Below are 25,948 nucleotides of genomic sequence, written 5' to 3'. Positions count from 1 at the left end.
ACATTTGGTTAGAAAATTTCCTAACTAGTCTTACCATTAAAATGTCCACAGATATGCTCTTTGTTTTCAAAGATTTCACATTTGATAAATGTTTGTAATATTTTAGGGAATCATATCATTTGGTATTAATAGGTTTACATGGAATTTTAGTTCGGTAAATTTAAATGAAATATACCCAGTAACATTGCTCAACAATTTCTTTATTTATGAATTATTAAAATGATTGTCGAGCTCTTTAATTATACTCTGTAAATGCTCGCACACTTTTCCGACTTATTTCCCGCCAATTGTATCGACTGACAACTAATTACTTTTTATACTCAGAATATTTTTTTTATGTTATGAGTAGGGTGGAAATACGGATATCGGGTATTGGATTTACCCGTACCCGACTCGATACCCGCAGGGTTTTGGATACCTAATATCCAATTTTGTGGGATTGGGTATGAGATTGGATATTGAAATTTGAGATAAATCGGGTATTGGATAACCGAATGGGTATCGGGTATTATCCGAATATCCAATTTATTATTTAAAAGCATTTTTTAAATTAGGTTTAGGTGTTTAGCAATGACTGCTTCTATATTTTGCTTAGTTGTTTAATGACTTTTACTATTGCACAACAAACTCATGTGGTTTTTATATTTCATTTAATTATTTTGACTTTTGAATTATATTAATGGTTGCTTCTACAGTTATATTAAATGCGTAACTTTTATTATTTTACTTACATATTACATAACCAATCTCCAAAAATGTAATCGTATACTTTAAAATAAATGAAACATTAAAGATATTAGTCAATTTAAATATTTCTATATTTATATTAATATATATATAATTTGAATTTTTTTATTAGTTATTAACACATGTAAAGAGTCGGGTATTTGGGTACCCGATACGTCGGGTATGGATACCGGGGCGGGTATTGGTGTACCCGAAAATATATCGGGGCGGGTTTTGGATAGACATTTCGATGATTTTCGGGTTTGGGTACCCGGCATTTTCGGGTCGGGTATCCACGGATACCCGTATTCCCACCCCTACTTATGAGTTAGGGCATCCACAATGGGGCGGAGGATGCGACGCCCTAAGCCCCACCCTATGCGCTGCCACATCAGCATTTTATCCTCCGCCCCTTCCACCTGCAATGGGGCGGACTATAGCCCGCCCTAAGCCACGCCCTAAGCATTTTATCTATTATTTGAATATTAAATACTTCAAAATGTGGAAAAAAAAAAGTTCATTTCATTAAAATTAAATGCGAAATAAAAAAAAACTACAAATTCTCAACGGCGATTGCGGTTCCAAACTTCTTCAATCATGTCGGTCATGAGTTGAGTATGATCTTGTTGGCTGCGCATTGAGGTCTGTTGCTGTAGAACCTCACCGAAGCCAAGCGGTAATCCTCGAGTGACAGGCGGGGTCGTCGTGCTGGAGCTAGATCCGGCTTCATCATCCACCCAATCGGTGACATGTCCAACTTCTTGTTCGACTATCATGTTATGCATGATGATGCACGCATACATGACGTCGGCGATGACTTCCTTGAACCAGAAACGCGCCGGACCTTTCACGATTGTCCACCGCGATCGGAGCACCCCAAAAGCCCCCTCTGTTAGAGTTTGTATACTAGAAATCAAGTTTCAAGTGATTGAATACTGTAAAACTCTTATTTTATTTTCCAATGAATAAAACAGATTATTTTTGTCATAATGTTGTTATGTTTTACATTTAATGGATGTTAATGCATGTTTAAATGTATAAGTTAACTTAACAAAGTCTAAGTCTTTGTTTTAGTAGACCGGTTGTGGGCGTCGTCCACTTTAAGGTAACACGGTCAGTTCTAAACAAAGAAAAAGATGAATTTCACAACCTAGATGGAATTTGACTATCCATCGAGAAAGGTTGCAATGTCGGTCCGCATATTTCTAAGCCTTACGAAATAAGATGACATTGGTGTGGTATAGCACTGAACGGATCTAACAGACAAGACTTGTCCTTGGGCTATCTACTGAAAGGCGAGGTCTTGATAATATTTGTTTCTTAATCAATGTAGGTTAGCTTGAGCATACGGTATTGATTATGCATTACTTTGACTTATCAAATGGTGCGGGTTTTCGTAACCCAATTATCCTGATATATTGGGTAGTGGTGATCAATATCTAGCGGTGCTAGGATTGCTATTATATTGAATCGTGCGCAAGGTGAGTCTCGTTTGATAATGTCCTCAAGAGGAGCGCGAAACAAGGTTTTATTATTCGGAACCTAACTAGTTGGAGTTTGATTACTCTATGAATAATAAATAAGCGTTTCATGCTAAATCCACTCTTGGAATTAATAACAAGTTAATTAATTAAGTCCATAGTAGACATTAATTAGTTAATGGACATTTTTATCTTAAGCGCGGGAAATGAAAGTTAAACGGAAACCCGGATTACTTATAATTTCGGATTTGGATGGGGAGAGTTTAATATTACTTATGTAGTGGCTGCTCGTAATATTCCAATTATAACTTATATTAAATTGTGGGTTCAATTTATTTAGTAAAAAGTAAATTGGATGAGCCCATTGCTAGTCATCTTCAATTCTTTGGAGAATTAATTAGGTACTTTTCTGCTCCGTAGAAAAGCATGTTTTAGGTTTCAATATTCTAAAGTATGATTAATTCAAGTTATGAGCATGATACATGTAAGAATTACGCGAATAGATTTTGTCTAAATAATATTCTAAATAGATCTGGTTATTATGTGATTTATTGGTGTGATTAATGATTGCTAAATTATGTTAATTCATGCAAATTAATTGAGCCACCAGCGCTTCCGCTGCCAGTTCCTTCAATTGGTATCAGAGCCAGTTTTTGGCTCTGATTATTTGGATTTAAATTTCGCGAAATTCATGTATGCATGACTTATTTGATTACGAAGCATGTTCTTGTTATTTTGTTTTTTTTATATTATGCATGAAGAACTCAAGAACATTCGACTCATAGAACTTGAATTATTCGAACATACGAGATGAGCGATCCGTCGGCGCTCGCGCCGAGACAGACCGCCCTACGCATGATCGAGAAAGAGGGTAGTCGAGCGAGTGGGAGCCGAGGATCGACGAATATGGGGCGACGCGCCGGCGAGAAAGGGTGGCTGCCCTTGTAGCCGCTAGTAAATTGGCCTCTCCACGCCGTCGGACAGTTCTTCCACTGCCAGTGCATATAGTCTATGCTCCCTAGCATCCCAAGGAAGTCGTGCACCGTCTCGTGCATCCTTATCAGGCTCTGGCAATCATCCGCAGTCAGGCGTCGCAAATATGCGTCGCCAAAAGCCTCCACAACTATCTTACAAAAATTCTTGAGACATTCGCGGCCAGTTGTCTCCCCGACGTGAAGGTACTCGTCGAACATATCCGTTGTGGTGCCGTAGGCCAACTGTCGGATCGCAACTGTGCACTTCTACAACGGCATAAGTCCGGGTCTGCCGATGTCGTCTTTCCGATACTGGAAGTACTTATCACATCCCTCCAACGTGTACTTATCGGCCGAGGAACCTGCGCCACCGCCGCCGCCTCCGTCGCTGCCTTCCGCTGCATTTGTGCCAAGCACTCCGCCGCGGCTTCACTAACGGCATCGAACAAGGCTCGAGTCAAGGCCCGTCTGCAGCCATCCGATGTACTCAAATCGTAGTTGTCGGGATTCATTTTTGAGAAGATAAGAGAGAATAATTGAAGAGATGTGAAATAGTAGTGTGTGAAATGGTAGAGAATTGTGGTGTTTAAATAAGAAAAAAATTTGGAAAAAAATCAAAAAAAGAAAAGAAAAAAGAAAACACGTTCGCATCGTCCGCGATGCCACAGTGGATTGACGATCGCATCGTCCGCCCCATTGTGGATGCTCTTATAAAAATAATATTGCCGAGCCAAACTTACTCGGCAAATGCTCGAAAAAATATGTTAATTTAACACGCGCCAACTTATGTTATTTTTATTTAATACTACAATTTATGTAATTTTGCTTCTTGGACTTTTATTTGACCCCTTATTTTAAAGGGATGATCAATTGCTAACTAATTGTTAACTACGGAGTACAACTAATTTAAGACTATAGGATTTTAGAAATCTTGTTGTCTACTATTTGCCATGTGTAATTTTATTTTTTATTTTTTAATATTAAAAAAATAATAGCAACTATCAAATATAGGTTTTAGAAACACAATGCCAATACAGTGTATGAAATACATCTACACAAAGACATGACAATGTTAATACAATTTCATATTGACATTGTATAAGCACTGTATTGACATATTATATGTCGTGTATTGATATGAAGTTGTTAATGAAATTTATAAAAAATTTAGAAATTTTTTTCAAATTTTGACATCGGAACATATGCAAGTGAGATCTCGTTAGAATACTTATGAAATTATCTTTAATTTGATATATGTTGTGCGAAAAAATAATTTAAATCGAGAAAGTTATATTATTCGGCCGGTTCCGGTTCTAACCGGACCGGTTGATCGGTTAACTGGTTTTAAATTTTCATAAATCCTAGAATCGGAACCGAAACTGGAACCGATCGGTACCGGTTTGGAATCGGCCAGTTAAGAACCGGTTCCGAATCGGAACCGATGTTTAATTTTAATCCGAATTTATTTATAATTTTAAACAGTTCAATACTATCTAAAGAACATACTCCCTCCGTCCTACCTTACTTGAGTCTTTCTTAGTTTACTTTATCTCCACTTTAATTATTTATTACTATTATATTTTCAAAAATGAGTGCGAAAAAGAAGTGACTCAAGTAACGTGGACAGGAGGGAGTATAGTATTAAAACTTTATTTTAATAAACTAAATAATTATTTCATCATGCTCAATAATAAATAATATTTCATCATGCTCAATAAAAAAAATAGCGATATTTATATATATCTAAATATAAATACAATATTTTAATCCCATATTCAGCTTTCTGTATCATCGTTTTTTCTCTTTTCAGACATTCCAGTTTTTCGTCATAAAATCGATATGGATTTCTGAAAAATTCTCTGTCCCGGCGCGAGAATCGCTAGAGGATCGTATGCCGATTTCTTCTGCGCAAAGATCTCCCACCGCGGCCCAAAGTGGGCCCTCCATTCCTCCTGCGATTCGTAGTGAGGCAGATACTGCTTCACTCCCAACTGCGCCGAATCGCAGAAATTCAAGATTCTTCTGTTCTGATTCAGCAGTTGCTGCAGCCCCTGGCTCTCCGCCGCGTGCGGGAGAAACGCCACGAGGTAGAACACGTCTTCCTCCGGCGTCACAAATGACGTTCTGTTGTCCCACCTGGAAAAATAAAGACAGCGATCACAATGTGCTCGACGAAATGCCTGAACGAAAAGAAAAACAAGGGCGTGTTAATTAATGATTATTACTTTGATTTGTTCACCGGGTAGATGAGAACGGGACCGCTGTTGGTATCAGTTAGAATGTTTCCAAAGACGCCGTCGGCGAAGGTGTGGATTTTGCTGCGCGGGATGAGGAGATTGAGCCATGGGTGTGGGAGATCCCAGAGCCCCTTTGATCTCAGTTTGAGCTCTGCTGCGTGGACCCTGTCCAAGAATTCCACATATGAAACTTGTGTAACAAACAGCGTTGATGGGATGTAGCTTAATTCAGATAATAACGACTTTATTTCCTGCATACCAAAGCAAAATCAGAATCAAGAAGATTTCACACATTTATTCCTTTGTTTGTGCAGTGCAATGGTTAATGGTATCTAAATCTAACCTTATCTATGTGAGCTTCTTCATCAGGGTTGAAGTTCATTGTGAGCTCAAGGCAGAAGAGAGTCCTCCCATCTGATACAAACTGGTTGGCTTCGTCCGGATCCTGTGGGTCGAACGATGATCGCCAGTTGTTGATCAGACCCGACCGGTTCACTATCACCAGGCCTTCTATGTAGTCGAATGTTTTCTCTGCAGATATGAGCCTCTCCTGGTCTCTCGCGAACGTCGAGAAATCCGAGTACACGACTCTGATCCATTTGACGCGTTTAGGCGCTGGCTCGAGGGAGATTCTTGCTCTGGTTATGATCCCGAATTGGCCGAGCCCGCCAAGAACTCCGTGGAAGAGGTCAGCATTCTTGTCTTCGGAGCAAACCACCACTTCCCCTTTCCCTGCATTCATTTAGTCATCGAGTTATTGACATAATTTTGATTGATATGAATGAATGATGATATTGAATAATAATAGTAATACTAACCTGTGATGACCTCGAGTTGGTGGACATTACTGATTTGGGGGCCGTGCCGGAATGCCTGGCCGCTGATCCCGGCGTTGGACAAGGTGCCTCCGACGGTGAGATGGAGGTAGTCGGTCCACGATTTGGGGGCGAGGCCGTGTTTGAGGCAGTGGTGGAGCACATTGATCCAGAGCTCACCGGCAGGGGCGTCCACGTAGGGGGACTTCCCCTTGATCACCAACTGCATCTCGCCCCCGCGGAGGGATTCCATGTTGATCACGATCCCGTGGGGCGCCTGCGCCTGTCCCAGGAGGGAGTGGCCGTGGCCCCTGGCGGCGACAGTCATGGCGGAGGCCGGGCCCATATGCCAGACGTGCTTGATGGTGGATGCCACGTCGGAGACCTTCTTAGGGTGGAGGACGGCCCAGGGAAGGGAATGGAGCTGGTTGCCGAAATCGCGGCCGGCGAATTCGTTGCCGTCGAAGGTGAAGTGGCCGAGGATGGGGATCGGGACGGTGGGGAGGGAGAGAGGCATGCAGCAGCATAGCAACAAAACTGTGGTGGAAAGAATATTAGTAGTAGTATGTTGTTTGAGAAACATGTTTCTAGAAGTCCAAGGAAAGGAAAAATTATACTAATGTTAAATTGTTTTCCTAAGTTAAGGCAAAAGTATGTTGTGCTTGTTTTTGTGGAGTTTGAGGAAAGAAGGGAGGGAGGAGATTTAAAGAGTTGAGTGTTTGGGTCAACCAGTGATTATAATCCGTATATAGACTGCATACTTGGATGGGATACAATATAAAACTATTCTATTACCTTAATAAGAGTTGGAGAGACTTCCCTTTTTAGGAGAATTCTTGCGTTTACCAAATACTAATAAAGTGAAAAAATAATAGAAAAAGAAAGTCACAAGAAAGAAAAGATTTTCATAGATCTTGTTGCTTTTCACACAGATTTTCAGCTTTTCCCATCAAGGACAAGAATGCATCATAATATTTTCTTTTTACCAATGCTAAGGATGATTTTGCCATTTATGGAATGTGATCTCCTGTTTATTTATATGGCTGTCAGTAAGCTGTAATTCCACTATGTTTTTATATTGCCTTTGCTAAATCATAGTGAATTTTCATGTCAAATGATATTGTTATATCTCATTTTAATTGCGATTTGGGACCTTCTTTTTCGACCTACACACAAACTCTTAACTTTTTTCTTGAAATTTATCTCATCTTTGGTCCTGTTGCATAAACCAATCAGCAATTATGTCCAAAATTATTTAAGACATGCTGGCTCTTGTGGAAAAAAGAGATTTTATTCCTTGTGGGCTATCGAGGTAGATACAATATAGTTGAGAACAGATATATTATTCTGTCCATTGAAAGCACAAGAAACATCATAGAGGCATAGACACATAGGATGAGATGAAGTTAAGCCAAGCAAGAATTAGTAGTAAGTATTCCCATGAGATAAAGAGAGAGATGATGGGAGAGAGACAGAGTGATGGCTATCAATCTTAATGTTATTAAGAGGGGGGAAACAATCTGCTGTGAGCAAAAGAGTTTATTCTTTTACCAAATCTTTCTGCAGTCATAGCTCTGTGTCTGTCTCCCATCTTTGGGAGTACACAAACATTCAATATTATGCCACCTAATTAAACATGAAATCTTTTATCTATGCACTTGTGTAATCCCTTTTAATTAACTTGATTTTTTCATAATTTATTAGTGGCTATATATGTTTGGGTTATTGTTTTTTGTGGGGTGGAGAAGTGTTGGGAGTGAGAGTTTGTTGTGACCTCTAGTTGGAAGTTCAGGTGGAATTTAGAAAGGTGAAAAATAAGGATAGGATTATATTAACATTCTGCACATTATTTACTACTACTACTACTATATTTTTTTATTACTCCTACTTAATTACTTAATTAGTCTCTGTATGGGAACAGTAAGTTTGTTAATAACTAAATTAATGACATAGTTAGCGATTATCATTTATCTCTATACATAGTAATTTTTAACAAATAAAATGATAAATGGGACCACAAATGGTAAAAAAAAACAGAAAAGCAAAGTGATTATAGAAGACAACAAAGCATGGTAACCTCAAAGAGATCCCTATCAATGTCCCCAATCAAGATTCCATTTATGCAGTCCTAGAATATTTAATTTTGCCAGTGCAATTATCTGCTGTAAATTTTCCACTCAGTTTCATCAGATTTTGTGTACTTTAATGTAATGCATGAAGTAGTAACCTAGCTGCTCACTATATACCTATATACAGTATATATGTATTTGTATTTGTATTTGTATTTGTGGGCAAAACCAAATCTTTAATTTGATTCTATTTGCTTTCTAGAAGGAAACCGACCATCATTAAAGAAATGGATTATGGTTAAATCCATCTTCATAAAATACTTTACAATTATCCTGTTATTTTAGTTTAAAGTTGATCACTTAACTGTTTTCCCTTACTCGTAGGGTGACTACTTTTGCCTTGGTAATTCCATAACCTTGTCACATTAATATATTCTTAATGATGTAGTTTAGTAAATTTCACATATATGTTTATAAAGTACGTGAATATAAATACTAAGAACGAACTGACCACAAATCATATATTAACCACATGCTTAGTGTAATTTCCCATTGTTTTGGGGTAAAGTTGTGTAATAGATGCATTCATAACTTTCTACACAAATGAAATTGTGTTTGGGAAACCAACCATTGTATTTAATGAATTTGATTAATTGTTGGACTTTGGAGATAGCAATTAACCAATGTGTAGATTATATGAATCAAGTATTCAATGAAAGTAGAACTGAGCAACAAAATTAATTAGAGTAGAGTTTCTTATGAAATAGATATGTGTATCGATGGGTAGGTAGGGTACATATATTGTTTTTGGATTAAATCATAACCTATGAGCATTACGTCCTTTCCCCGCTTTCATCCCACTTAATCCAACGCCTTGGTGTCACATTTTTACCTATAAATTGAAACTTTTTATCCTTCTATCATCTCATGTCGGGTATCATTACAAATTCAACACATGTTGCTAGTATATATATGTGTGGCAAATTCTATCGTGTAAGGATCTTTCACTTATCTTCTAGTATATCCAATGGCAGGTTCAAGATTTGAAAATGAAGGGGACGAAATATATATTACTAGCTTGGTTTTGGTGAAACTGGCTAATTTTTTTTGTCTTCAGGGCAATGTCGGAGGCAAACATGAGAATTTTATGTGCGGATAAAGAAAAATTAATCAAACGAAGGGGGCAATCGTCCCTTCCTACCCCAAATTAATAAAATATGAGATAGATAAAGAAATTATTGAAATATTAATGATAGAAAATGAGATTCACCTTATTTTATAGATAAAAACTTATATGAATAGAAGTTGAATGATTTTTAAGAATAACCAAAAAAATGGATTATTGGCTGTAAACAGAAAGAGATGTAATACGTGATAGATTAGGCATACGAAACTATAATTAAGAAACAATTAAGAGATCGGTATGTGCATGTGTCCCCCAAATCTTAATATAGTTCTGTGGTGATCTTGTACCTAACAATGGTGCATATCACATGCCTAATATTTTTCAAATTTATTGATTGACATGTTGGAATTTATTGATATATTTGGCCCTTTGCACCTGACAACGAACAAAACAATTATGACATGATTACAAGTTTTGCAATTGGGAGACAAAATATAGTATATATTAACTTACAATCAAGATAAGAACAACACAAGCGACAGAGTTTATAAACAATTTAATACAAATCCATCTATTAAAGACTTGAGATATATAGGCCATAACCTTATAACTACTCCATAGCATAGATTTTGTGGCTCACTCAAGCAATACATAGAGCTTCCTTTGCAATATGTGGCAGTTTGATTTTGGGTAAATATATATACTAGCTAGGGGTGTCCGGTTAAAATTGTTACCTTCTATTCAACATGGAATCGAACTGGTGGTTCCAATTTTCGAACAGTAATCAGACTTGACAAGCCTAATCAGAATCATTTTATCAGTCTACCGGTCCAGTTTTAGTTTCAATATTTTCCAAATCGAGAACTTGATGTAAATCACTGATTTTGGCTCAAAATCGTAAAAAAAACATGTAAATATTTTTAAAAGTTTATTCAAAAGACTTTTTTCTTCTTGTTTTTCATTTTCTTTTCTCTTTCAAATTATTGTTTTTGTTACTCTTTTTAATTATACAATTTCACTTTTACTTATTAACGATATTTATATAATATTATTATTTTTAATTGCACTAAAATATGATAGTACAAAATTAAATCAATTTTAACGGTTGTTTATTGTTTTCTGTTCATTGTTTTAAATTATTAATTATTTATGAAATATAACTAAAATAAATGAGAACTAAAAAATAGAGAAACTATGGAGATAAGAGTGAAATTAAACAAACAAGTGACAGAAAATGGAGAAAAGATAGAGAGGAGTGGGAAATAACAAAGATAAATAGAATAGCTCTGAAGCGAAAAGTTAAAAAGATAAAAATAATCGAAAAATAGTGCAAAAGTATCTTAAATTATATTAAGTATTTGTTCAAAAGACATATGATGCTATTTTATTTTATTTTTATGAGAAACTGCATGTATACAACTTCAATTGTCCTGATACTTTGCATTCACTCTGTTTATTTTTATATCATATATACTCCATTATATTTGAATGCAACCCAACAACTTGTGCTCATTGAATAGTTTATGTTAGATCATTAATAAGTAGAAATAGTTATATGATATGATTGATTGTGTATTTTAACTTCACAATTATCAGTTTGTTGAGAGGAACAGAACTTGACCTCTAGCTAATCGTGCCCCTCAACTCCTACTTAGTATGTTTAAGTTGCTAAATTTACGCTTAACCTACGATTTGCGAAGAATAGTGTCACATGATCATTTGCATATGAGTTCATTTTTATTCGATTTTTGGCATCTCACTTCATGTCTCAAAATTATTTGGTATATACTCCACTTTACAATCATTTTTTTCATACCATTTCAATTTCGTAATGTCTAAGACTCTAAGTAGCCTAATTCAATTAGATTTTATGATTATTATATTTTGCAATTTTTCAGTTAATTAATTCATAGTACACATTCACATAATTTTCTTAGGCTCAATTGCTAAAATAAATCGAATATTATATTCTGTAAATTCTCAACTTGATTGAATAACAAATGATTCAGCCTAATTAATTAGAACATCATTTTGTAATATTATACTAGTAATTTTGTTTTCTAACACTGTGTATCAATACTCAACAGGATAATTAATTTATGAAGAAAATCTAATTTTAACATGGTTGGATTTAACTTTTTACTATTCGTAAACAAAGAGTGATAATTCATACTACTCCATATTCAGATTTTTATAACAGTAGTGACAGATTTTTATTTTCCTCCAAATTAGAAGTCTCAAGCTTTTAACACTATACACATAAAGTGGATGGGATGGGAGTGCAGTGCAATATTCCATGTTGTAAGCAACTAAAAGTAGCAAGAAATACACAGAAATTCAAGCTAAGAATCTTACCATATATACCTCAGAATCTGCATATGCTTTATAGTAGTATATACTGTTTGAATGATTCCTGAAAGTTAAAAGGCTAGTCATCACACCTAATTCTACCTGTGATGGTAGGAATCTAGTGACAAATTGTTGGTCAAGTGGGAACCAGACACAAAGTCAAGAACCTCTCCAAACCATACAAATTTATGCTCTCTTTTATCATTGCCAGACTTGAATATATAATCAACGGCTCTCTTGCATCGTCCCGGATTTGCTTCAATGGCGACAGTGATCTTGTTCGTTAAAGAAACCAATAATGTAGCTTTTGCCATAAGCAGAATACGAGAATTTTTTTTTAATCATCAAGTGTTGACGACCTTGTCACCAATCAGAGCCCAAACAAGTTCGAAGAATTTACAACCAACGGTTTAAAATGCATGAGCAGAAAAACAAAAACAATTTTACAAGTAGCACATTGTCAAACTAAAACCACACACACATTCTTAGTCCTGCAGCAATGTAGTACATATATAATCACATATACCTATAGGCTATAGCCCTAGACGTCAAACAGAGACAGCAACCAGGATTCTTCCACTTGAAGGCTGCACCAAGCATACCAGAAATAAATCCAAACATGTAGAAAATCTATGTCCTCAATTACACATTTAAATAACTAGGTTGTCTGAGAATTCAAAAAATAAAACAGAAAAGAAGCAGTCAATTTTTTTAAAATATCAAACAAAATAGAGTCTAAAATGAAAATATGGAAGATTTGGGTAGAAGTTGTCAATGTCAGAGTGACGTCAACAGAGCTCTTTCACTATCAGTGTTTCTTTCTGATCTCTAGCTAGCCATTCAATTGCCCTTCCTCTACTTCACTCCACCTTGCTAGTTTCCATCGCATGTTTAGGCTTGACTACTCGAATTTGAAGAATGATAGAGAAATTAAGATGATGGGGGTCATGTCAACCTGATGAATCATTCCTAGTTTGAGATGCTTATTAGTCATGGAAACGTATACAAGCACCTGCATCTGATATTGTTCCCAAATATAATCAACTCACTTCATTGAAATGAGGACCAATATAGCATTACAATCTTAGAGGACTCACATTCAACAATCTTAGAGGACTCACTTCATTGACTAATGTTTATGTTTGCATCTCTTGTCATGACCGTATTTCTAAGAATAGAAAACACGGTTGGTCGCGGCTAAGGGAGGGTTAAAGAAGCGGGGAAGAAAGGAGAAACAACACAACTCGACCATAGCTCGAATAAAATCAGAGTATCATTTCGACAATCAACGTCTCAAAATAAATATTATCTCAACAATAATTAATTTCGGTAGTTCGCGCTCATCCACGATAATTAATTTATTCTAGCCCATCATAAAAATCTAGTCCCTCCAACTAATGTAACTGTCGGCCCAAACTCCATTTGATGTAAGTAAGGAGACACAGAAAGAATTAAACAAGCTAGCCCATTTATTTAAACAACTCCAGCCCCAAAAAGAATAGAAAAAGGCGGGCATTACACCAATGTTTATCATTCTGTAGCATTTCATGTGGTATTTTTAGAAGGCTTTTATATAGTTTTAACTTTGAGCTAATATTTATTTTTATATTCATGAAATAAAGAGATACAGTATTTTATATATTAACTACTTAATCTTGATAGGATTAATGTGTCCTACTTCTAATTTTTCCAATATTGAATGTGATTGCTATTTTTACGGGAGTAATCTATTGCATTTTGTTTTTAGATTTTTTTTCATGCTATGTAAATATAGATTTGATAAAATATATTTAAATTTTAGACCATTTCCTTATACTTAGCTACTTTTATACTCCATTCATCCCATATTACTTGCATTGTTGCTTTTCGGCTCATCACAAACTCCTTATACTATTTATAATTTAAATTAGAATTAATGCATTTAATTAATATATTAAATTAAGTTAAGAGCTCATTTATTAAGTGATGCTTCATTACACTTAAAATTTTAATTTAATTACACTAAAAAATCAATCCTAAATTTACGACCTAAAATGAAAAGTACGAGGCCTAAAACTATTCCACTTAAAACTCCATACCACTCAAGAATATGACCAATTTGAATGAAATGGAGGAATACCATATTATAATATTATCCTGGTATACTTGATCGGTGAATTATTAGGGCATCCGCAATGGGGCGGACGATGCGACGGACGATGCATCGTCCACCACTGCAGCATCGCGGACGATGGGTTACCCATCGTCCGCGCCCGATACATCGCCCGCGGACGATGCGCGGAGGATACCCATCGTCCGCCACTGTGGACGACGCGGACGATGCTCACGCTTTTTTTTTTTTCAATTTTTTTTTCTTATTTAAACACTACAATTCTCTACCATTTCACACACTCCAATTTCACATCTCTTCAATTTCTCTTCAATTATTCTCTCTCATCGTCTCAAAAATGAATCCCGACGACTACGATTTGAGTACATCGGATGGCTGCAGACGGGCCTTGACTCGAGCCTTGTTCGATGCCGTTAATGAAGCCAAGGCGGAATGCTTGACACAAATGCAGCGGGAGGAGGCGGCGGCGGAGGCGCGGGTCCCTCGCCCGATACGACGTCGGACGTATGTCCCCCGCGAGCACGACGTAGCGCACGAACGTCTGTTCACAGATTATTTTGCCGAGAATCCAAGGTGGGGCCCGAATATTTTTCACCGACATTTTAGAATGAGCCGAGATCTTTTTCTCGCATTGTGCACACGTTGGAGGGACGTGATGAGTACTTCCAGTATCGGGAAGACGGGATCGGCAGACCCGGACTTACGCCGTTGCAGAAGTGCACGGTTGCGATCCGCCAGTTGGCCTACAAGACAACAAATAGATATGTTCGACGAGTACCTTCACGTCGGAGATACAACTGGCCGCGAATGTCTCAAGAAATTTTGTAAGTTAGTTGTGGAGGCTTTTGGCGACACATATTTGCGACGCCCGACCGCTGATGATCGCCAGAGCCTGATGCGGATGCACGAGACGGTGCATGGCTTCCCTGGGATGCTAGGGAGCATCGACCGTATGCACTGGCAGTGGAAGAACTACCCGACGGCCTGGAGAGGCCAATTTACTAGCGGCTACAAGGGCAGCCACCCGACGATGATCCTAGAAGCCGTCGCTGACCACCGCCTCTGGATCTGGCATGCCTACTTTGGTGTAGCCGGGTTGAATAACGACATCAACGTCCCTCAACTCGTCCACCCTATTCGTCGATCAGTGCAGGGGTCGCGGTCCGGCCATTCGAGTTCACTGCCAACGGCCGCACACATCATATGGGGTACTACTTGGCCGATGGCATATACCCAAGGTGAGCTGTTTTTTTGAAGACGATCAACCGCCCAATTGGTGAGAGGAGAGTCTTGTTTGCGGCAAAGCAGGAGTCCGCGCGGAAGGATGTGGAGCGGGCTTTTGGGGTGCTCCAATCGCGGTGGGCAATCGTGAAAGTCCGGCGCGTTTCTAGTACAAGGAAGTCATCGCCGACGTCATGTGTGCGTGCATCATCATGCATAACATGATAGTCGAATAAGAACGTGGACATGTCACCAATTGGGTGGATGATGAAGCCGGATCTAGCTCCAGCACGGCGATCTCGCCTGTCACGCGAGGATTACCGACTGGCTTCGGTGCGGTTCTACAGCGACAGGCGTACTCAGCTCATGACCGACATGATTGAAGAAGTTTGGAACCGCAACTGCCACCGTTGAGAAATTGTAGTTTTTTTAATTTCGTATTGTAATGTTTGAATTTTAATGAAATGAAGTTATTTTTCCAAATTTTGACGTATTTAAATATTTAAATAATCGATAAAATGCTTAGGGCATCGTTTAGGGTGGGCTATAGTCCGCCCCACTACAAGTAGAATAGGAAAAGGATAAAATGCTGACGTTGCGGGCTGGCGGCATCCGATTGTGGATGCCCTTTTAACTCCAAACATATTTCTATTTCCACAAATACACGCAAACTTTTACTTCATCTTTCTAATTAAAATATTTAAATCTCTTTCTTTCCCTAAATGTTTACATTCATTTTTTTTTCTCTAAACTTAAACACATTAATCACTCGTAAAATATAATACTCCTATTAATCAAGAAATGTGGGGCGTAACTAATTTCTAACACTGCCAGCAAAAGAAAAGAGGCAAACCACCGCCTTAATTTCAACACTGTCAGCAAAAGACAACGCAGGTTGTTTCCCTTTCCCCATTTTCTTGTTTAATCCCACCTCTTTCTAGGTGGAGTTAGCTCGCCAAAGTTTTCCTTTTCATTTGACGGAATTATCCAAGTCCCAACTTTTCGATAATTTCAATAAATGCTGTTACTCTGCGACAGTGACATATGATCTCCAAGACTCCAACCGACGTGAGAAAGAAATCCATTATTCCGTTTACTTCTAGAATTTTGTAGGCGGCAGTCGGTTGGTTCCTTCTTGTCAATGCGGTGCCGAATTCATCTGATTGGTGCTAGTCATCGCCTCTAGGTGTAAAACCCCCACATTCAAAATTAAAACCGCGTGCCCTTCTTATTTGAGTGTTTATATTCAATTGTAGTTGAACAATTGGCGCTTGATATTGTTTAATTCAGTATTTTGATTGGATTGGAGTAGTAGTTGAAGTTGTAAAGTGATTTGAGTAGAAAATGGTGGGAGCTGCTGAGGGTTTTAGTGATGGTGGTAATGGTTTAACGAATGGGGCAATTAATGTGGCAAATGGTTTGTCAGAGGAGAAGATTGATGAAATCCGTCGTTTGTTTGGGAAATCTGACGGCGATCCGTTGAGGATTGTGGGGGTTGGGGCGGGGGCGTGGGGGAGTGTGTTTGCTGCAATGCTGCAAGACGCGTATGGGGGTTTCCGTGATAAGGTGCAGATTAGGATATGGAGGAGGGCAGGGAGGTCGGTTGATCGGGCCACGGCGGAGCATCTGTTTGAGGTGATCAATTCAAGGGAGGAGGTGCTGCGGAGGCTGCTCAGGCGGTGCGCGTATTTGAAGTACGTGGAGGGGAGGCTGGGTGATCGGATTCTGTACGCGGATGAGATTTTGAAAGATGGGTTTTGCTTGAATATGATTGACACCCCGCTTTGCCCTATGAAGGTTGTGACTAACTTGCAGGAGGCTGTGTGGGATGCTGATGTCGTTATCAATGGATTGCCGTCGACTGAGACGAGGGAGGTGTTTGAAGAGATTAGTAGGTATTGGAAGGAACGGATTAGTGTGCCGGTTATCATCTCTTTGGCGAAGGGTATTGAGGCGGAGTTGGAGCCAGAGCCTAGGATAGTTACTCCGACTCAGATGATTAATCGAGCTAGTAAGATTGCTTCCACAATTCATCAATGTTGTATATTCCCCTTTTAAAACTGCTTGCTATAATACTAGCTGCTAATACATGAATGGATTTATAGCCAGTGGTGAATTAGAAAACTAATGCTTGGTGATTTTACTCGTGTATATTGCTGATTTTATGCATCACAGATTATGTGCTCTGCAATAGATTCGTGCATGTTCCCATAAGAATGTAAGCCTGTTTGCTGCACTGCTAATTTTTCCGTTGTGAGAAATGAAAAAAGCAAAGAAAGAAATGGTTGTGAGCAGATTATTGAAACTATTATGCTATGCGGCCTGTTGATGATTTATTCGTATTAGTATTTTGGTGAGTGATAAACATTCGTTCGTACATGTATTGCATTGGGTTTAAATATTCATTTTGCATTAACTGTATTTTCCCTCTTTCTCATGGGTGCATCTGTATTTTCAGCTGGGATTCCTATGGAAAATATTCTATATCTTGGAGGACCTAATATTGCATCGGAGATCTACAACAAAGAATATGCTAATGCTCGGATATGTGGAGCTGAAAAATGGAGAAAACCACTGGCGAGGTTTCTTAGACAGCCGCATTTCATTGTTTGGGATAACGGTGACCTTGTTACTCATGAAGTTATGGGGGGTTTGAAAAACGTATATGCAATTGGAGCGGGTAAGTTTCCCTTTTCAATATTTAAAAATAAAATGGAGCGGACAAATTAAAACTGTGCTTCAAATTCCCGATAATTAGTAGATGACAACTTCTTCATTCATCTTAGAATCAGTGTTGAATTTAATAAACTTGCTCTTCATTCATCTTAGAACACAACTTCTTTGTTTCATTAATAGATGACACTATTTGAATGATTCTTTGATTATGTTAATTGCAAAACTTGCAGAAGAATTTCGGCTTATGAGCTTCTAGTTTTTTGGTCTCATTCGGGATCTAGGAATATCAGTACTTGTGCCGAGTTGAGCTGTCATATTTTACCTATATTTTAAAAATTGAATGGTGTTCTGGTATTCTATGTTTTTATTTTTTAAATTCTAGATCTTTTCATGACCAACGATTTATAAGTATTATTTGGAATTGGCAGGGATGGTTGCAGCCCTAACTAACGAGAGTGCAACAAGCAAGTCTGTGTATTTTGCTCACTGCACATCAGAGATGATCTTTATCACCCATCTTTTGGCAGAGGAGCCTGAGAGGCTTGCAGGTCCTCTATTGGCTGATACTTATGTAACGTTGTTGAAGGGTCGTAACGCATGGTATGGTCAGAAGTTGGCTAAAGGTGAAATAAACCTTGAAATGGGAGACAGTATAAAAGGCAAGGGAATGATTCAGGTACGCATTTCAAGTTTCCTAACTAGTGATGCTGAACAAATCTAATTCTTTATACACCACGAGCTCCATAGCCTCAGAGAGTCTTTGCAATGCTACAAAGTAATACATTGTTTCACTCTTACGACATGACTAAACCTAGGGAAACGGGGGCATTTTTGCTAATAGTTTGCCTCAATAGCCAGGTTCACAACAGAACCATGTATGCATATGGTCACCAAATACTATGTTGGACTGGTTCTTGCCACTTGAATTCATCGGTCTTGTTAGAGTTACTAGCACCATCATGAGATTTATTTCTATTTCCCTTTTCGTTGCCATACAAGATGTGACAGCCATTTGTTTCCACTTTCCAATGAGTTTGGTGATGGTTTGCAGGGGGTTTCAGCCGTAAAAGCTTTCTATGAGCTGCTGAGTCAGTCTCGTTTAAATATCATGCACCCTAGTGAAAAGACGCACATTGCACCAGTAGAACTCTGTCCAATCTTGCAGAAACTGTACAAAATACTGATAGTGAGGTAGGGACAAAGTCTGTTGAATCTTGCAAGTAGCTCATCGAGCAATGTAATCTGATTGTTGGTGTGTTGGTAGGGAGCTGGCATGTGAGGGGATTCTTCAAGCCTTGCGAGATGAAACCATGAACGACCCTCGAGAACGCATTGAGATCGCCCAGCGCCACGCCATCTACAGACCTTCTCTACTCATGAACTAACATCGGTGTTTAGAAAGAGGTAGTTGCCAGTTATATCGATTCGAATCTTGGTTTGTCAATGGATTTTAGCGTTGTTAGGAAGTGTTATTCAGTTCTCTTCAACGTTTACTTGTGTAAGTGTAACAGAGCTCACCAATCTAAGTGTGACTTTTGAGAATGATATGAATTTTGTTTTTTGCCAACATGATTTTCTGGCCTTCATTATTGCGTTTAATATTTTTGATGACACTTGCAACAGATTACTACTCCAATTCTTGGCTGAAGTTGGAGGTGAAACGTGTAAAAGGTGCCTGGAGAAGTGGAAGAAAAATAACTTATTTTTTAATAATTTAATTTAGCAACGGTATTATAGAAGTAAATACAAAGAAGGGAAAATTTAGGGAGATCTAAATTATTGAACTTCAGTAAATTATTATACATCTAAAGGAGTATTATGAAGGTGAAAACAAAGTGGGAAATTTAGTGATCTAATTTATTGATCTTCTGTAAATAGTTTTGTACGCCACTGCGGTGCTTGTTATGATCATATTGGTTAGATCCATGGACATTGCACTAATTTTATCTGCTATTCCTATTTTTAAAAAATATAAGAATGAATGATTGACAATGAATTTATAAAAGAAAAAGCAATACTATTTTATGGAATATTTTTTAACTTTATAATTTCTTCTTTATTCTTTTTTTTACGCATGGCACATTTATTTATATTTTTAGCCTTAATTTATACTCCCTCCATTCCAAAAAATATGCACTTTGGGTTCAGCACGAGTTTTAATGCAAAATTGGTAAAGTAAGAGAGGGCTAGAAAGAAAAAGTAATTGAAGTATTGTTAGTGGTGAATGAGTCTCATCTCATTAGAGAGAAAGGAGTTTCTAAAATTGGAAAATGCATATTCTTATGGGACGGATGAAAAAGGAAATTGTGCATATTCTTATGGCGCGAAGGGAGTATAAAATGTGTGAGCAATTTAGATGAAAAATATCTTTAAATTTGTAGTACGTAAATGAAGATTTGAATTAAGTTAGTTAGGGCACCCGCATCGCGTCTCGATGCGGGCTCGATCTCGTCTCGGAGAGACGAGACCGCATCGAGACGGCGATGCAACACTCCATCTCGTCCATGTCTCGTCGCGCGTCTCGCGACTCACGCGGAAGAAGCCGCTGGCGAGCGCTGGCGCTAGGCGTGGTCCGCGAGTGGGCGTCGTCACGCTGACGTCATAAATAATTTTTTTTTAAAAATCGATTTTCAGGGAAAAAAAGCAGTAATATTACTGTTGAATGGTAAAAAAAAAATTATTATTATTTTTTTTATTTTATAAATACTCATCTTTCATTCTCCATTCTACGCACATCTATTCTTCTCAAACTATCTCTCTTTCCTCTCCATTTATTTAAAAATATATGGTGACTGAAACTCTGGCCTTCGACTTGAACGCGTTTGGCGACTGGGGGGCATGTACAACGTTTTGGGTGCTACCGGTTCCGGTTCGTCGCCGGGCACCCAAGGCTCGTCGACGCCGGCGGCGTACCAAACACCACATTTTGATGTGGATGCATGCTATCGTCCCCCTCCCCAGGTATGGGCAAACGCAAGGATTATAAATTAGGGAGAATTTTCCGGATGAACACATTCCGGAAAACCTTCCGATAGGAGGAGGACGAGGCGGTGGAGGCTCCGCCAGTCGCGACGTCGATGCCGAGGAGGAGGAGGGCGAGGAGGAAGAGGGCGAGGAGGAGGAGGATCTAGGTCGTCATCTATACGGCCGCAAGGAGACGTTGGCTCTGTACAACGCTTGGGTCAGCGTCTCGTACGATCCCATCGTCGGGAATCAACAAACCCACTTGTGTTTTTGGGAAAAGGTCACCGAAGCTTACAACGAGACAAAGCCGAAGGGGGCCCGCCGCCGCAACTTGAAGATGCTCCGTAGTCATTTTGACCAATGCGACAGAGATGTCAAAAAATTTTGCGCGATCTACAGGACTGAAGCGGCAAATTACCAAAGCGGAGCCAGTGGAGCCGACATTATGAGAGCGGCTTTGCAAGTCTTTAAAGACGACATGAAAAAAAGATTTCAAACATGTCGATGTTTGGTCGTCAGTCAACCACCTTGAAAGGTGGGCTGGCGGTGTCCCGTCTTGCACGGGTCGAACTCGAAACGCACGAAGCAACGACGGGTGGCCAATACTCGTCTAGTGAGGGCGGGTCAGGCAACACCTCACAAGAGGTTGAGGGCACGGCCACCGATGCAGGGGGCTCCTCCGGTTCACGACGTTGGCTGCAAGGGACCAAGGCGGCTAGAGGGAAGGGAGGGGCTGAGGCGTATCAAGCTAGGCGGGCTCGGGCTCGAACACCCTAATGTCCATGTACCTACTCGCCACGATGGCTGACACTTCCCGCATGACGCCTCCCCAATATGAAGCCCATCTTGCCGGAATTGCGTATATGGCAAGCCAAATTGGTTTTCCACCTCCCGCTATCTTGAGGGCACCGCCACCGCCTTCGAGGGATGATTCGCCGACGGAGTAGTTTTTATAATTAAATTTAGAGTATTTTAAATTATGTAATTTTACTTTAGGATTTTAATTTAGTTTTTTTATTTATTTTTTTAGGATTTTAAATTGTAATTTTATTTTATTTAATGAAGTGTGTCTTTATTAATTGAATTTGTTGGAAATAAAAATAAAAAATGAAATTGAACGAATAGTTAAGGGATGAGATGGTTAAGAGGGATGCAGGTGTTGTCTCTTAGTGAAGAGATGGGGTGAAAAGTACGGTGGGACCCATGAATAGTGAATAGATGAGACGGTTAAGAGACGGATAAGAGACATGGATGCGGATGGTCTTATGATCACAGTTAACTTTATGTTATTTTCATAACTTGTTCGTGTAATCGATGTATGAAATTTGTCGATCGGGTCAATATGAAGATTTCGTCATATTACTATATAAGTTTAGTTTTATACTTTATTCATTTTTAAAATTTATTAAAGTCTTGAAACTAGTTATCAAACAATCTGATAGAATAGACAACATAATTGCATTTAGAGCATCCACTATAGGGGAGCCACGGTCGGGCCACGCCAGAGCCGCGAGCCGCGGCTCCCTATAGTGACGGGGATGGGCGGCCGTGGCGGCGGGGGGAGGGGGGGTGCCCACGAGAGCGCCACGATCGTGCCCTGGCCGCGACGCTTGGGCTTGAGCCGCGACCCTCCTATTACAGTGGCCACGGGCCGCGGCTCAGCCGCGGATCCCCCTAATTTCTGATTTTTTTTTAAAAAAAAATTAAAAATATTTCTATATATACCTAAAATTCAAATCTTATTTTTACCCTACTCTCACACACAATTTACCCTATTCCCTTCAATTTTAATTTTTGTGAAATGCAAGGCGAAGACGATCCCGGTTATGGAGATTCGGGACCGGGGAGCTTTCCACCTCCCCAACGCTGGAGATCGAGTCCCACCCCTCCTCCATCCCAGATGTGGAGTCCGCCATCGCCGGCGCCGTGGCAACAAACACCCCAAAACCGGGATCAGTCCCCGGCTTATCAGCAGAGATATGCGGGTCGTACCCAACCGGGGACGGGCGACTACCGACCCAACATGGACGCGATAAACTTCTCGTCCAAATTCCAATCCTCCTCATTCCAGAGCAGTCAATCTCCGCTTGATGAATCTGATAGATTCACATGGGAACAATTGATGGGGTCGCCTGATACCCCGACGCCGACGCCCGGTCGTGTAGAGACGGGGAGAGGAGGCGGTGGAAGAAGCGGCGGGCGAAGGGGCGCCGGCGGGAGAGGCGGAGGATCCGCGTGAGATGGCGGCGATGGTGACGGCGGGCAGCAAGGCGGCCACGGTGGTCGCGGACAAGGCGATGGCGGTCGAGGTCGACGAGGGTTTCTGTACACAGACAATGAGTCCATTGCTATTGCTAGGGCATGGGACGCGGTGACGACAGATGCCATAGTTGGCACGGATCAGACCGACTTATGCTTCTGGCGGAAAGTCCTGGTGGTGTACAATGAATTCAAACCGCCGGGGAGCGTCGACCGTACACCCGATCAGATTCGGAAGAAGTTCGGCAGGATCACTACAGCTCTCCGGAAGTTCATTGGTATAAACGAGAACCAAATGCGCACTGCTGAGAGTGGCCGCAGCGAAGCCGACGTAAAATCCCTGTCGATGCAGTTGTTCAATGTGCAAGTGGGCAAGAAGTTTACCTACTGGGCAGAATTCCTCGTTCTGCGGGACTCCCCAAAATTCAGAGCCATCTGCGAGAACGCGTCTGATTCTGGGCCGAGCCGTACAAGACGGGGCAGGGCCGGCAACTACAGCAGTAGTAGCGGCGGTTCAAGGACCTTCGACCTCAACGACGAGGTTATGGAGGAGCCCCCCCCTCCCGTCACTATCCCGGCGTCCACGGCCCCTGGGTCAACAGTCCGCAATCCGAGCCGCTAGATCCGCCTCCGCCGCTGCCTCCCAACACTCTGCTGCGGGCCCGTCTGCATCCGCCCCCCCCGGATCGGCCCGAGCGGCGTTGAACAACACCCTAGCGGTGCAGATGATGAAGGAACTCAAGGACACTCTGGCCTTGTATGAGAAGTCGACCGACCCGACTACCAAGATGATGTACTACGACCTTATAGTGAGGCTGAGGTCGTTGTTGGGGTGGGAGGACACGACGGCGGCGGCGGCGGGACCTCAGAGCGGTGGCGGTGGTGGTGACGGCGTTGGCGGTGACGATGCAACGGGTGAAGATGAAGCGGCGGATTCTGATGATGACACCGAGTAGTTGGCGATGGCGGTGTTTTTTTTAGTTTTTGTTTGAGTGTTCTAAAATAATTTTCGTTGTATAATTTTACCCCGTTCTATAATACAACGAAGATTTGGTTTTCGATTTAGTTTTCATTAAATTATGCATTTTATTTAATTATTATAGTCTAACAATTTTTATTGTAGTAAAAATAAAATATAAACAAAATGGAAAAAATAAATTTTTTTGTGGCTTGGCCATGTCCACTATAGTGGGAAACATGGGCATTGGTGGCCCGGCCATGATTTTGTGGCCTGGCCACACTTTGTGGCTGGTCGGCACATACTTTGTACAATCTAGTAAAGTAATAGTAAATTTTAATCAAATGAGAAATTCATATTCATAATAAAATTTACTAATTTAGTGAACTATATGAATCAATACTCAAAAAACTTCCCACTCAATGTTAAATCCATTATCTCGTCCATTTAAGAAATAAGCTTAAATATATAGATAATTATTTTTTATAATTTGAATTTGTATTATGCATACCATGTAGTTGGAATACAAAATAACTAAAATCTTGTAAAATATGTTGAGCTTTTAAATATAGATCAAACAGATAATAGAGTGAGTGAATTATGTATACTGATGGCTCAGTTATTAGTTGAAGATGAAAAGAAGACTAGTGTCACACCCGTGCGGTGCACGATCTAATTAATTATCTATTTATATTAATTAATTTTTTAAATTGTGAATTGACTGTGAAGCATATATAATAGAATTAATCTCAACTTTTTTTATACAAATTATATTGAACTCATAATTTTGTATTATCAGATAGTACATTATTGCATATAGTCATTTTTTTTATTAAATAAATCTATAATTTTAGACCCGTATAATAACTTATGTATTATTTTAAAAATATTTCATAATTTATTACAAATAATATGGACCGCGACGTAATCCCTACACCCTAAACTACCAAATCTAAAAATATCTATCTGAATTGCGTTATATTGCTAACTATTTAAGTTGCTAACTCTGCTAACTCATCAATACAGTGTATTAAAAATGTCAACACGGTGATATCAAAATGTCAACACATAATATCAACACATTATATTGAAGTTCAACAAAATTGTGTGTTTAATGTCATCGTGTTGACATTTTTAAGACGCTGCATTGATGAGATAGCAAGTTAGCAACTTAAGAAAGTTACTAATTGATCACACCTAAGAATATTTATAGGAAGAAAAAAAGGTAAGAGCGGTATATATAATTAAGAGGGCCAATAAATGTTTGAGAAGAAGAAATGGATAAGAATTTAGGGAGTTTTTGTAACTGCTATATTTTAATATCTAATTTAATCGTTCATTGTTATTAGTGATTCCAATTACATTTAATTCTTAGTATTAAGTTTTCATTATGGATTTCAGAAACGCTAAAATAAAATTTCTTTTAAAATTTTCTTTATATATATATATATAGGGGCATGTTAGGGTGCCACCACCCCTTAAAATAACATCATACCACCATTTCTAGCCAATCATTTGTACACGTGGACGAATAATAAGCTGCCACGTGGCAAAAAAAAAAAAAAAAAAAATCGAAAAAAGACGGGCAAAGACACCGTGCTAGCTCGTTAAACAAATAATTTTTTGAACAATGATCCCACACTATACAAAGAATCTATAGATTGCCTGCTCTACCGTATTGAATATTGCTCGTGTAGCGTTAATAATATTGTCGTATAAGCGTTGTCACGTTGTCATTTTAAGAGGAGTTGTCATTTTAACACAAACCTATATATATATATATATAGATTACACTTTTCTTAGACAATATGTATTGTTATTATTATTATTAAGAAATTAAGGTTAAATTGTTAAAATTTTAATTGAATGTTAAAAGGAAATAAATTATATGGAGCCCATTTTTCATTGTCAAAGAATTGAAACGATTTTTTTCATATTTAAATATTTATGCACCCATCAACATGAATATTATGATTTCCATAT

The 25,948-nt window shown here is 39.0% G+C and overlaps 3 protein-coding genes across 3 annotated transcripts; 1 reads left to right on the top strand and 2 right to left on the bottom strand.

The window, feature by feature from the left end:
* Positions 1-1,289: 1,289 nt before the first annotated feature.
* LOC125194837 lies at positions 1,290-3,693 on the bottom strand. Its single transcript, XM_048093053.1, has 3 exons — positions 3,544-3,693; positions 3,015-3,424; positions 1,290-1,632 (listed from the first exon to the last, which is right to left on the bottom strand). Exons 1-3 carry the CDS (start codon positions 3,691-3,693, stop codon positions 1,290-1,292), a joined length of 903 nt encoding a protein of 300 aa, XP_047949010.1.
* Positions 3,694-4,896: 1,203 nt separating this feature from the next.
* LOC125197211 (cytokinin dehydrogenase 6-like) lies at positions 4,897-6,912 on the bottom strand. Its single transcript, XM_048095923.1, has 4 exons — positions 6,237-6,912; positions 5,762-6,150; positions 5,407-5,669; positions 4,897-5,317 (listed from the first exon to the last, which is right to left on the bottom strand). The coding sequence occupies exons 1-4, from the start codon at positions 6,814-6,816 to the stop codon at positions 5,008-5,010; spliced, it is 1,542 nt and encodes a 513-aa protein (XP_047951880.1). The 5' UTR covers positions 6,817-6,912; the 3' UTR covers positions 4,897-5,007.
* Positions 6,913-15,975: 9,063 nt separating this feature from the next.
* Positions 15,976-19,704, top strand: LOC125196926 (probable glycerol-3-phosphate dehydrogenase [NAD(+)] 1, cytosolic). Its single transcript, XM_048095592.1, has 6 exons — positions 15,976-17,119; positions 17,567-17,788; positions 18,213-18,460; positions 18,836-18,975; positions 19,049-19,188; positions 19,408-19,704. Exons 1-5 carry the CDS (start codon positions 16,453-16,455, stop codon positions 19,167-19,169), a joined length of 1,398 nt encoding a protein of 465 aa, XP_047951549.1. The 5' UTR covers positions 15,976-16,452; the 3' UTR covers positions 19,170-19,188; positions 19,408-19,704.
* Positions 19,705-25,948: the final 6,244 nt, after the last annotated feature.

Source organism: Salvia hispanica, chromosome 6 (genome assembly GCF_023119035.1).
Source record: "Salvia hispanica cultivar TCC Black 2014 chromosome 6, UniMelb_Shisp_WGS_1.0, whole genome shotgun sequence".
Classification (NCBI taxonomy): domain Eukaryota; kingdom Viridiplantae; phylum Streptophyta; class Magnoliopsida; order Lamiales; family Lamiaceae; genus Salvia; species Salvia hispanica.
This window is presented reverse-complemented; position numbering and strand designations above follow the sequence as displayed.